Raw genomic sequence first — 12,887 nt, forward strand, 5'->3', positions numbered from 1 at the left:
AGTTTAGCAAGCCTCAAGAATGTGTGTGACTAGTGTCAAAATAGGTTGGCATGCTAATTTGTATTAGTATAAATTTCATTATAGGGCTCTTTGTACAATTAGTTGATAAAAATGTAATCATTTTTATCCACTTGTAATAAGAAAATGAAACGAGATCAGAATCTTTCCTGTACGAAAGATTATTTACAACAGTATTATGAAATGGGTAAGCTTCCGTAAAAACATGACATGATGCGTAACTTTATAATTGATGTAGTATCTCGACTGAACAGACGGGGGCTCCATTGCTTATTTTTGATCCCCTTGATTGCGTCACACACTTCCTAAAAATAATCACGGCGCCATTTCAGAATTCATTCATTGGCATTTGCAGTTTGAGTCGTTATTCAGGTAAGGGACATTGTGGAAATTCACATCTCAATCAGTGTTGATTTGTATTCAACAAGTTGCTAGAGGGAGGACTAAGACATCCTGTACGATATTATCATGATGTGTTTTGCTTGACCAGAATTATTAATAGCTAGCACCATGCCGTGCAAATGTTTTTTGCAACAACAAATAATATATATATAATGTTAGAAACTAGTTAACGCAAACGAAGACCAAGCTAGTTGGCTAGGTTATCAACCTCATTTGAATTTCAGTTGGAGGTTTTAGAGAGTGTCAGACAGGTTGTTAACAGAACAGGTAGCTAGCTAAACTAGCTAAGTTAATTCCGACAGAACAAGCAACTAGCTGACGTTAACTGGCTAAAGTGAGGGAATTTCTACTTTTTATAGCTACGGTCAGACTTACGAAGTTAGCTGCAAGGTAACGTATTTTATAAATATATTTTTTTAAATCTTAATAGCCATGAAAGATTAAATGGTAAGTTCTCAATACTAACGTTAACTTTTCTATTTGGCCTGGTCAGCTACTGTTAGCTGGAGAATTAGCTAGCGGTAGGTAACTAGATAACATTAGCTAGCTTAAGTAGCTAGCTACTGTACATCAGAGCTTGCAAACTTATTCTCTTTTGACATTTTATTAAAGTAGGCCTATAATCATTACATTAGTTATGAAAGTTGTCTTTCATAGCTAATTTTGGACGTGGTATTTTTCTTCATGCTTCACATATTTGAAATTGACTTGGTAAACAAACAACTGCTTGTCTCCACTTCCAGGAATAACACAACACAGATTTGAAGATGGTGAAAATATTCATAGGCAATCTTGACTCCGACACCACCGTGGACGAGCTACGCACTCTCTTCTCCCAGTATGGCAAGATCTCAGAGTGCGACATCGTCAAGAATTTTGGCTTTGTGCACATGAACGACAAAGCCGAAGCGGAGGAGGCAATCAAGAACCTTCACCACTATGAGCTCAACGGGGAGCAAATGAACGTGGAGATGAGCCGCGGTAGACCAAAGGCCACCACCAAGCTACATGTCAGCAACATCCCAGAGGGTTGCACCAACGAGGAGCTGAAGACCAAGTTTGAGGAGTATGGCCCTGTGGTGGAGGCTGACATAGTGAAAGATTATGCATTTGTCCACATGGAGTCTGTGGATGATGCCATGGAGGCCATCAGTAGGCTGGACAACACAGCCTTCCAAGGTGAACCCGCAGATAGTCTGAGCTTTCTGTAGTTACAGAATACACTTCCCTTTAGATGGCATAAAGATCGTAACGTGATGCCGAAAAGCATTTTGGTTTAATTCTCTGAGTTTAATGAATACGTAATGGCACTGTAAAGTCGTGAGACTTTCGTGATTATTTTATCCGGTTTCAAGGTAACAGTGCAGGGTGAACCAATTGATGCTAATATATAAGTATTTGCAATGAGGAAATAACAGCCGTTAAGAAGGAGTGGTGTGCGTGTCAGAACCCAACCGTCTCATGCGTCTCTTCTCTCTCCTCAAAAGGCAAGCTGATGAGCGTGCATCTGTCCACCAGTCGCCTGCGCACGATCCCGGGAATGGGAGCTCAAACCGGCTGCTATGTCTGCGGGAAACAGGGTCACTGGTCAAAAGATTGCCCGAACGGTGGTCAGAACGGCGGTAGCTATGGTGACCGTGGTGAACGCCCCAGGGGTGGCCTAATGATGGGCCGCGGCAGGGGTTTCCCACGGGGTCCCCTGGGTTTCAGCAGGAGTGGCGAAAGATACCCGAGTGGCTACGGGATGCCCCCAAGAGATGCAGCATCCTATTACATGGGCAGGCTAGGGTATAGCAGAGCGTCCAGTTATCTGGGGGGGCCGCCTCTTTCCCCTTTGAGCCGTAGGCCTAGCTATGGCTCTGCTCGGGAGTACAGCGCCGATGCCAGGGATCGGTACAGCGGCAGGCTACCGAGCTCTTATCCCGAGAAGGTATCGGCCTATGAGCGAGACCGTTACAGCAGCCATGTTGACTATTATGAGAAGTACAGGGCACAACCATATGGGTCGAGCTATTTTGAAGAGCGCCGCCTGGGCTATATCCCCCCTCTCCCCTCTTCCTCCCTCTCAAGGCTCTCCTCTAGTGTCGACCCGTACGAGCGTCGCCCACTACCACCATCCTCGGCAGCCGCCTCGTACTACTTGCGAGACCGCAGCCCGATCAGACGAGTGCCTGTCACCTCTGACAGCTATGGTTATGAGCGTTCACGGCTGTCCCCGGTGTCGTCCTCCAGAAGCTCCTCGTACGCCGTCCCACAGGCCAGGGACCCTTACACCGATCGGACACGCTATGCTTACTGAGCTACATACTGCCAAGGTGAGCCAACCAACCAGGAGTACTGGCCCATTGCTCTGTGACATCTGGAATGGTGCGTGCCATTGAATGTGTAACGGGTACATGATGATGATGATGACACGGTGGGGGCTGGGAACTGTAGACTCGTGTTCATCTTAATATTTCTTCAATGAAGAACAGAAACTATGTCCCCCCCACAGTGCTTTTAAACCGTAAAATACAATCCAATTCTCAAAGCGAATGCTCTGCTCTTTTCTAGGTGTGTATGACTCGCCAGACTTTTCCTTTGCTACCATTCCTCCTCCGAGCTGCATGGTTCCATCGAGCTGTGCCACGTGCCGCAAACAAACCTTTCGTGACTCGGAATGTGATGGCACGAGAATGATGCAGGCGGAAATCGGCATGTGCATCTTCCTGGCACCTGTGTGCCAGCCGTCGGCAGATGAATCTTCATCTCAACTAACTAATCAATCCATATTCAAGTCAACATACTTCCTTTATTTACAGTTGTCACTTACAAGGACACTTAGCTATCTGAAACCACAGGTCTGGCACTGTGTGTGTGATGTTAATACTAGCTTAACTATACCGGCTTTCCACTCGCTTTGTTTCTTTATTTTCTTTTTTAAAAAAACTTTTTTTAAATATTTTTTTTAAGAATCTCCTCAAAGCTAATTGGCCACTGAATTTGGCCAATTTTAATTTGTCGTATTGAGGTGACCATAGTTTAGAGACATTTGTCTTATTTGAGGAATATTTTTCATTCATTTAATTGTTTTCAGCTATATATATTACAAATTATAATCTCATTCATGCCATGTATAGCTCAGTCATTCAACCACATTTTTGTTTTGAATTTGCCCCAGTAATACACAATTTAAGACTAGACCGGTACGAATATTTGTGAAATTCATGCACTGGCTTTAAGGAGAACGTTCATGTACATCTGGTTTCAAGAAGACATTCCGCTTAGTGTCGAGGAAATCCTCGTCATACTGCTTTTGCTTAGAGTTGCTATTGGCTGTCACGGTGACATCCTTATCCCAAAACAAACATTCCAATTTGTGTCAGTTGATTTGCTTCATCAATAATATCTTTATATGTCTCCTAACCAAAAAGAAGAATTCAGTTTGTACTAATTTGAACAGTGTGTATAGCATGTATAGATTCATGCACTTCCAAATGTACTCTTGCTTAGATTGCCCAATCTGGCCCAATCTGATATACACCAATTCAAGAGGATATAGAAATATATTAAGTATTGTTTTCTAACAATCTTAAGTTTTAATACATCAAATTGACCTGTATTCATTGCAACTCGACATAAACATGTTCAATACAGGAAATAACATGAGCATAACTCAGGGCTATGACATAATCATTAAGGTAAAAGGGGCTCTTGTCTTAATCACTTTCTATGGGTGCCTTTATAGCTAAGCTATTTTGGGAATTGTAGTTTGTATTTTTCCTTAGTCCAAGCGTGTACGTTTTTTTGTTTTATTTTTTAATAAACCATAAAGTATTTTGGTGCGAGTTTTCTTTTATGTATGCTCTCTTCAGCCTTTATCCAGACTTTATCCACATCTACACTTCATTGAAATGAATATTTTTCTGATAATACCAACTAAAACCTGGTAATACTAAATCAAGTACAGTAGGGAAGAAACGCAAGTATGCTTCTTTCGTCCAATCAACCGGTCTGATTTCGACGCCCTCCAATCTGGTTTTGCCTTTTGAGGGGATGGGCAGAGATTGTGCTGTAGCTAGCAGGCGCGGCGCCATTTCATCTCCTCGGAAACCAGTGGCATCCGACCGTGAAAGGTACGAAAGTAGAAAATGTGTTCTATCGCGTAATTAAAAAAAAAAAGTGAATTGTGACGTTGCATATTGCCTTATGTGAACAGAAAATAACTGACATACTGCTATGAAAGATATGACCATGCAACGCGTTTCGGATCTATTGTTAGCATAGCATGCTCGTTATGCATGCATATGCAGACACTTGCTAGAGTTGCCACAAAAGGCAATTCGGTGTCGCTAGCTCTCTTGCACGTTACAAATGACTACACGTGCAAATATATGCTTTAACTATGCTGATCGCTGAAATGGTTTTGAATTTTAAACGTTCGCTTACGTGCCTGAATAATTGGGCTGAATTAATGACCAATGGACAGCTTGTCTAGTTCCAAACCCGCTAGCTACTTCTGACAGTGGTGGCAGAGAGTAACCAGCATTATGATTGGTAAATTGGTCCTGTTAATGATCCAATGCATCCACTTGCACTGCACAGTGGATTATTGATGGAGCGAATTTATCAAATAATGTGATATTCTAATAGTTTGGTTAATCAATATGCTCTTAGGTTCATAAGACTTCCTGAGCCAAGTTATTTAAAATGTTTCAATTTGTTTCATCTGTTTTAATTTCCTCTTCCACTGTTTATATACTGAAGCAGGAGCATCATCACCATGGTGAAAATCTTCATTGGGAATTTGTCTCCAGACACCACGGCAGAGGAGCTGCGCTCCCTCTTCTCCCAGTATGGCAAGATCTCAGAGTGCGACATCATCAAGAACTTTGGCTTTGTGCACATGGACGACAAAGCCAAGGCGGAAGATGCCATCAAGAATCTCCACCACTACGAGCTCAACGGGCAGGCCATGAATGTGGAGATGAGCCGCGGCAGACCCAAAGCCTCCACCAAGCTGCACGTGGGTAATATCAACAGCAGCTGTACCAACCAAGAACTACGGGCCAAGTTTGAGGAGTACGGCCCAGTGGTGGAGTGTGACATAGTGAAGGACTACGCATTTGTCCACTTGGAGCGTGTGGAGGATGCCATGGAGGCCGTCAGTGGGCTGGACAACACAGCCTTCCAAGGTGAACTCACACAGGCAGGGCTTGGTTGGTTAGTGCCCGGTGTGGTGTAGGTCCACCCTGATAATTATAATGAGTTCTATTCACTAAGAAAAGGTCTTAACAAAACTGATAGGTAAGTCATGGATAAAGGTAAGGGGCAGTCAACCGCTATCTCCAAATGCACATGTTGTACTCATTTTTGTATCTTTAAAATTCAACCCAGAATATGGACGTGTCAGTTGTGGATATATTTCCGTATACCTGGGTCAGTGTTGCTTGGCTGGAACAATCGTCAGTGTTTACGTTCAGAGGTGTTTTAAAATGTAGGCTATTAGGGTAGTGTTTTAGTACGTGCCCACCTTTCTGATTCCGTAGATCATATGCATAGATATAGAGGGAACAGTTTATTGTATCGTCGTAAACTCTTGCGTCTTTTTTTTTTTTTAAGGCAAACTGCTGAGCGTGAAGCTTTCGACTAGCCGCCTGCGTACTACGCCTGGCATGGGAGAGAGGACTGGTTGTTATCGGTGCGGGCAGGAAGGCCACTGGTCCAAAGAATGTCCGCTCGACACGTTGGGCAACTACAGAGAGGGTGCCGAGCCAAGCTCTGACGGATTCGATGGCGGTGCCCCCAGGTTCGGCGAGGGCAGTCGCAGCGACCGCGTTTATCAACGGGGCTTCAGTGGCGGCGATCCAGGTTACAGTGGCAGCTACGCTTCCGTGCACGACTTTGGCAGCAGAGGGTCTGCTTACGGCAGCGGCAGTGTACCCGGGTATGGCAGGGGCGCGGGCTACGAGAGCGCAATGAGTTACCATGTCCCGCAGGGTTATGGAATGAGCGCTGCCGAACAATGCATGGCCCGGACATACGCCAGCGAGGCAGTGTACGGCGGCACCAGCTCGAGCTATGGTGCGATCCCAGCCAACCCAGTGCGCCGGTCATCTTACGAGGACCGGGATCCTTATGGTGTTGTGGACTTCTATGAGAAGTACCGGGCTCGCTCGTATGGAGCCAGTTATTTCGAAGAGCGCCGGTCTGTCCCTTTGCCAGCCCCACCTCCCCCCTCCTCGGCCATAATGAGGGAGCGCCTGCCGCCCTCTAGCCTCGACCTATACGAGCGCTGTCCCCTCCCTCCTCTACCAGCCTCCATCTCCTCATACTACTCCCGCGACCGGAGCCCGATCCGGCGAATCCCTGCTGATGCTGAGGGCTACGCGTACGAGCGCGCGCGCCTCTCCCCAGTGTCCTCCCTCCCCAGAAGCTTGGCTTATGACATCCCGCGGGACCCCTACGCCGAGCGGGCGCGCTATGCTTACTAACCTTTTTCCCACTTGTCCAGGTGAGACCTGACTAGTTTTCACAGGTTAGCGTGATTTTAAGTTCCTTGGGAACTACACTGAACAAAAATAAACGCACCATATAAAGTGTTGATCCAATGTTTCATGAGCTGAAATAAAAGATCCCAGAAATGTTCAATACCCTGAAAAAGCTTATTTCTCTCAAATTTTGTACGCAAGTTTGTTTACATCCCTGTTAGTGAGTATTTCTCCTTTGCCAAGATAATCCATCCACCAGAACGGTGTGGCATATCATGGAGCTGATTAAACGGCATGATCATAACACAGGTGCAGCTTGTGCTGGGGACAATAAAAGGCTACTCTAAAATGTGCAGTTTTGTCACACAACACAATGCCAGAGGTGTCTCAAGTTTTGAGGGAGCGTGCAATTGGCATGCTGACTGCAGGAATGTCCACCAGAGAATTGAATGTCATTTCTCTACCGTAAGCCGCCTTCAATGTCACTTTAGAGAATTTGGCAGTACGTCCAAACAGTCTCACAACCGCAGACCCCACGTGTAACCACGCCAGCCCAGGACCTCCACATCCGGCATCTTCACCTGCGGGATCGTCTGAGACCAGCCACCCAGACAGCTGATGAAACTGTTTGCACGACCGAATGATTTCTGCACAAACTGTCAGAAACCGCTTCAGGGAAACTCATCTGCGTGCTCGTCTTCCTCACCAGGGTTTTGACCTGACGGCAGTTTGGAGTCGTAACCGACTTCAGTGGGCAAATTATCACCTTCGATGGCCACTGGCATGCTGGAAAAGTGTCCTCTCTACGGATGAATCTGTTTCAACTACCGGGCAGATGGCGTGTATGGCATCGTGTGGGCAAGCGGTTTGCTGATGTCAACGTTGTGAAAAGAGCGCCCCATGGTGGCAGTGGGGTTATGCTATAGGCAGGCAGATGCTACTGACAACGAACACAATTGTATTTTTTTTATGGCAATTTGAATGCACTGAGATAGTATGACGAGATCCTGAGGCCCATTGTCATGCCATTCATTCGCCGCCATCAACTCATGTTTCAGCATGAAAAGGCACGGCCCCATGTCACAAGTATCTGTACACAATTCCTGGAAGTTTAAAATGTACCAGTTCTTCCATGGCCTGCGTACTCACCAGACATGTCACCCATTGAGCGTGTTTGGCATGCTCTGGATCTACATGTAGGACAGCGTGTTCCAGGTCCGGCCAATGTACAGCAACTTCAAACAGCCATTGAAGAGGAGTGGGACAATATTCCACGGGCCATAATCAACAGCCTGATCAACTCTATGTGAAGGAGATGTGTTGTGCTGCATGAGACAAATGGTGGTCACACCAGACACTGACTGGTTTTCTGATTGAAGCCCCTACCTTTTCTTTATCTGTATTCCCAGTCATGTGCAATCCGTAGATTAGGACCTGATGAATTTATTTCGCTGCCGTTCAGTTATGAACTGTAACTCAGTAACAAATTTGAAATTGTTGCATGTTGCGTTTATATTTTTGTTCGGTGTAGTATTAATGTAAACACTGGGTGTTTGATATTTTCTCTAGGTAATGTCTTAGATTAGTCAGGTTTTCTGTCTTGTCATAGGTTGATCAAATAGGAGAGAATGCATGCCGTAGAACTTGAATGCATCTTGTGGGTGACCGTGTTACTATTTCGTATGCTCTCTTTTCAGGTATCGCAACAGTTTCGTGCTCGGTTGGCCATCTTAGTTCCGTCTCGCTATGCGTTTCGACGTGGTCGTGGGCTGGATGGGGAATGTGCAGACATTTAGCTTCGCTGTTCGATATGTCTTGTGTGTTAACTGATAGCTTAGTAACGTTTGTATTTCCCCGCAGAAAACAATGTAAATATAGATTTCAGGTATTATTAGATTTGAGGTATTTAACAAAAAGCAACCACGTGCACGTTGTTTATTTTTTAATGTGAGTCCTTCAGTTGGAGGTGATGTAGCAGTAGTGTAATCAGTCATTGCACTTGACTCTAGTTAGCCGTTTTATGCATTAGTGCGATGAATGCAATCATTTGCTAATCACATTCGCCTTCCTTTTAAAATACATATAAAACCATTAAAACAATAGATACAGGTGTTGTGAATGAATGTGTAAATAATATACATTTTATTTTACTCCACACCTAAGGCAGGGGAGGCATATTATGCATTTCGGCTGATATTTTTCAATACCTTTTGAATGTGAAATTGCACTCAGAAGGGAACACCTGCTTCAAATCTAATTTTCCACTTAACACATGACTGTATTACTCAAATGTGTTTAAATGAAATATTACACTTTGTATACATTCTGAACATTTTAGAAAATTTCTAAACTGTTGTGTAGGCCTATAGGCCCATTCCATCTTGAAAAAAAATGTTTAGGAGTGCATTTGGCACCATTTGCCCTGAATGATATGAGAAATATTTATGTCCATTTGTTTCTCAATAAAATCACTCTGAAAAGGCATACTATTTGTCATTTGATTCATGATTTCGTGAACTCTTCTTTTGGAATGTAGTTTTCAAGCTCAAATGTTTCCCCTCAGTATCTCAGCAGTAGCATGAATACATTTTAGTGTGTATTTCTCCTCTTAGACTCTAACATTATAGTGGTAATATTATATGGCCATGATCTATTCTATACTGTAGGTTAATTAACACACCTGATAGGTTGTTAATCCAGGACGAATCATGTCAAAACATACCATTTGGTTAGGTCTACACATTGGTTTGATGATTGACCAAAAAATTATTCAATTCTTTTTCCTTTTTTTCTTGTCATGGTCAAAGAACTCAGGCATAGATTGGTAGTTTTTCCTAATTTGGCACACAGAAACTAGAGGCCATAAATAACTTGGTATTTATTTATTTTTAGCACCGATTGGCCTTTAGGTGGCACTGTTATAAGCAGTTTCACTTAAACCTTCATATCCGTTGCCCCGTTTGACCTAGAGACTATAGACTTTGTTGGTAGCAGAGGGGGGGCTATAGGTGGACGGGCTCATTGGAACGGCTGGAATGGAATTAATGAAACCGAGTCAAACTGGTTTCCGTATGTTTGTGTTTGATGCCGTTCCATTTAATCCATTCCAGCCATTAACATTTTCAGGTCTTACCTTAGATTTTCAAGTTAAGTCAAAACTGTAACTCGGCCACTCAAGAACGTTCACTGTCTTCTTGGTAAGCAACTCCAGTGTAGATTTGACCTTGTGTTTTAGGTTATTGCCCTGCTGAAATGTGAATTCATCTCCCAGCGTCTGCTGGAAAGCAGACTGAACCAGGTTTTCCTCTAGGATTTTGCCTGTGACTCCATTACGTAATTTTGTTTTATCCTGAAAAACTACCCAGTCCTTAATGATTTCAAGCATATACATAATATGATGCAGCCACCACTATGTTTGAAAATATGGAGTGGTACTCAGTAATGTGTTGTATTGGATTTGCCATAAACAACACTAGGTATTCAGGACAAAAAGTTAATTGCTTTGCCACATTTTTTGCAGTATTATTTTAGTGCCTTGTTGCAAACAGGATGCATTTTTACAAATATTTTTTTTCTGTACAGGTGTCCTTCTTTTCACTGTTGAGCCATCCTCAGTTTTCTCCTCTCACAACCATTAAACTGTTTTAAAGTCTCAATAGGCCTCAGGGTGAAATCCGTGAGCGGTTTCCTTCCGCTCCGACAACTGAGTGAGGAAGGATGCCTGTATTTTTGTAGTGACTGGGTGTATTGATACACAATCCAAAGCGTAATTATTATCACCATGCTCAAAGGGATATTCAATGTCTGCTTTTATTTATTTTTTACCCATCTACCAATAGGTGGGTCTTTGTGGTTGAATCTGTGTTTGATTTTCACTGCTCGACTGAGGGACCTTCAAGATAATTGTATGTGTGGGGTACAGAGATGAGGTAGTCATTCAAAAAGCATGTTCAACACTATTATTGCACACAGAGTGAGTCCATGCAACTTAACGTGACTTGTTAAGCACATTTTTACTCCTGAACTTATTTAGGTTTGCCATAACAAAGGGGTTAAATACTTATTGACTCAATACATTTACCCATTTTTTTCTCCCCAATTTTGATCTTGTCTCATCGCTGCAACACCCCAACGATCTCAGGAGAGGCAAAGGTTGATTCATGCGTCCTCCAAAACAAACCGAGCTTCTTAATACCCGCCCGCTTAACCCGAAAGCCAGCCGCACCAATGTGTCGGAGGAAACACCGTTCAACTGACGACCGAGGTTAGCATGCTGGCGCCTGGCCCGCCACAAGGAGCTGCTAGAGTGCGATGAGCCAAGTAAAGCCCCCCTGGCCAAACCCTCCCCTAACTGGACGACGCTGGGCCAATTTGTGCACCTCCCTGTGGGACTCCCGATCACGGCTGTTTGTGATACAGCCTAGGATCAAACCCGGGTCTGTAGTGACTCCTCTAGCACTTAGATGCAGAGCCTTAGACCGCTGCGCCACTCAGGAGACCCTCAGCTTTTCATTTTTTATTAATTTGTAAAGATTTCAAAAAACATAATTCCAATTTGACATGGGGTATTGTGTGTAAGCCAGTGACAAAAAAATATCTATTTAATAAATGTTAAATTCGATACTTTCTGAAGGCACTGTATTTTAAGCCCATAACCATGTGTGTGAGGTGTATAATTGTTTTTCAAAGTAGATTTGTTTAAGACTACCAAGAAACACTCTGTGTGACCCTGATTTAGCCTACTGCAGCAAAATTAACTGTCCTCCAAGTTTAGCTGGAATTTATCCCATAAGGATTTGACAAATGTGATTGGTTGGTGATATGACATTGACATACGTCTCTTGCGCTGCGCATCATAGCAGATCTCAACAACGATAGGATAAATGTTTAACATCACCAGCACCAGCACCACATCCATATGATATAATATCTTGTCATAAGCGCAAAGTGACTGCAAAAGAGACAGGTTGGATTGTCACTTTTCATCAAATGAATAGGAAGTCTGACTGAAATATGGGACAAATTGACCTTTTTTCACAATTAGTGCGTTTTAATTCTGTTGATAAAATGCGGAACATGATTGGTTGGTTGCACTGCGCAGGAAAAAGGGCCTATATTCGGGACTGTCCCGCACAATCCGAGACGTGGTCACCCTAGATACTAAAACAATAACTATTGATCAAGTGGACTTTGTCCTTCAAATTAATGTTAGATTTAAATTATGCAGACTAACTGTGAAATATTGTGATTAGTCGATCTGTATAATCACATATTATTGCCCTATTATGTGGTCTGAACTTAGTGAAAAGTGGATATTTTATTCAGGAAAATTCCTGCCACTTGAGCAGTCAGCGTTTTACAGCTGTGAGAGTGTGTTTTAGTATTTTGGAATGCTAATGTGGAGTGTACCAACTCAGTATTAAATAATTTACAACACTCGGGGCTCCCGAGTGGCGCAGCGGTCTAAGACACTGCATCGCAGTGCTAGAGGCGTCACTACAGACCCTGGTTTGATCCCTGGCTGTATCACAACTAGCCGTGATCGGGAGTCCTATAGGGCGGCACAATTGGTCCAGCGTCATCCTGGTTAGGGTTTGGCCGGCGTAGGCCGTCATTGTAAATACGAATTTGTTCTTAACTGACTTGCCTAGATAAATAAAGGTTAAATAAAAAAAATACACGAACAGATTTAGACAAAATTAGTCCCAGTATTCAAAGATGCCTGCAATATACCAATACACTAACGCTGAGAATATTTCACAAATGTTAACATACACCATTAGTCAAATTGACCCCAGAATTGGTATATAAACTCAGTATATTAAGTAATGACTTTAAAAAGATTACCTGCTGCATTCAAAGATAACTAACCTACAGCACTAGATTAAACTTCACTTGAGTCATCCTTCTGGTATTGATAGATAAACATGGACATTTTCTCTGATTGGACATAATGATAATTATGATAATGCTACATGATAATGCTTGCTTTGTTAT

General features: G+C 43.2%; 2 protein-coding genes across 6 annotated transcripts; both read left to right on the plus strand.

Moving 5' to 3' along the window:
• Positions 1-270: 270 nt before the first annotated feature.
• On the plus strand, positions 271-4,238 carry LOC106577530 (RNA-binding protein 4.1). Of its 2 annotated transcripts, none has more exons than XM_014155640.2 (4): positions 271-390; positions 1,164-1,599; positions 1,908-2,735; positions 2,974-4,238. In XM_014155640.2, the coding sequence occupies exons 2-3, from the start codon at positions 1,188-1,190 to the stop codon at positions 2,717-2,719; spliced, it is 1,224 nt and encodes a 407-aa protein (XP_014011115.1). In that variant the 5' UTR covers positions 271-390; positions 1,164-1,187; the 3' UTR covers positions 2,720-2,735; positions 2,974-4,238. The 2 variants fall into 2 exon arrangements, with proteins under 2 accessions (XP_014011115.1, XP_045557281.1); XM_045701325.1 differs by lacking the exon at positions 271-390 and adding an exon at positions 534-810.
• A 175-nt stretch (positions 4,239-4,413) lies between these two features.
• Positions 4,414-9,374, plus strand: LOC123723714 (RNA-binding protein 4.1). Of its 4 annotated transcripts, none has more exons than XM_045701321.1 (4): positions 4,414-4,535; positions 5,167-5,594; positions 6,022-6,913; positions 8,588-8,868. In XM_045701321.1, the coding sequence occupies exons 1-3, from the start codon at positions 4,456-4,458 to the stop codon at positions 6,891-6,893; spliced, it is 1,380 nt and encodes a 459-aa protein (XP_045557277.1). In that variant the 5' UTR covers positions 4,414-4,455; the 3' UTR covers positions 6,894-6,913; positions 8,588-8,868. The 4 variants fall into 4 exon arrangements, with proteins under 4 accessions (XP_045557277.1, XP_045557278.1, XP_045557280.1 ...); XM_045701322.1 differs by having other exon boundaries at positions 6,022-6,937; positions 8,588-8,857; XM_045701324.1 differs by lacking the exon at positions 6,022-6,913 and having other exon boundaries at positions 8,588-9,374.
• The last annotated feature ends 3,513 nt before the right edge of the window (positions 9,375-12,887 follow it).

This window comes from Salmo salar, chromosome ssa18 (assembly GCF_905237065.1).
Source record: "Salmo salar chromosome ssa18, Ssal_v3.1, whole genome shotgun sequence".
Lineage (NCBI taxonomy): Eukaryota > Metazoa > Chordata > Actinopteri > Salmoniformes > Salmonidae > Salmo > Salmo salar.

Coding starts and splice junctions, on each gene's coding strand:
- LOC106577530 (XM_014155640.2), top strand. CDS start 1,188: ATGGTGAAAATATTCATAGGCAATCTTGACTCCGACACCACCGTGGAC. Junction 1,600..1,907: donor GGACAACACAGCCTTCCAAG/GTGAACCCGCAG, acceptor TCTCCTCAAAAG/GCAAGCTGATGAGCGTGCAT.
- LOC123723714 (XM_045701321.1), top strand. CDS start 4,456: ATGGGCAGAGATTGTGCTGTAGCTAGCAGGCGCGGCGCCATTTCATCT. Junction 4,536..5,166: donor GTGGCATCCGACCGTGAAAG/GTACGAAAGTAG, acceptor TATATACTGAAG/CAGGAGCATCATCACCATGG. Junction 5,595..6,021: donor GGACAACACAGCCTTCCAAG/GTGAACTCACAC, acceptor TTTTTTTTTAAG/GCAAACTGCTGAGCGTGAAG.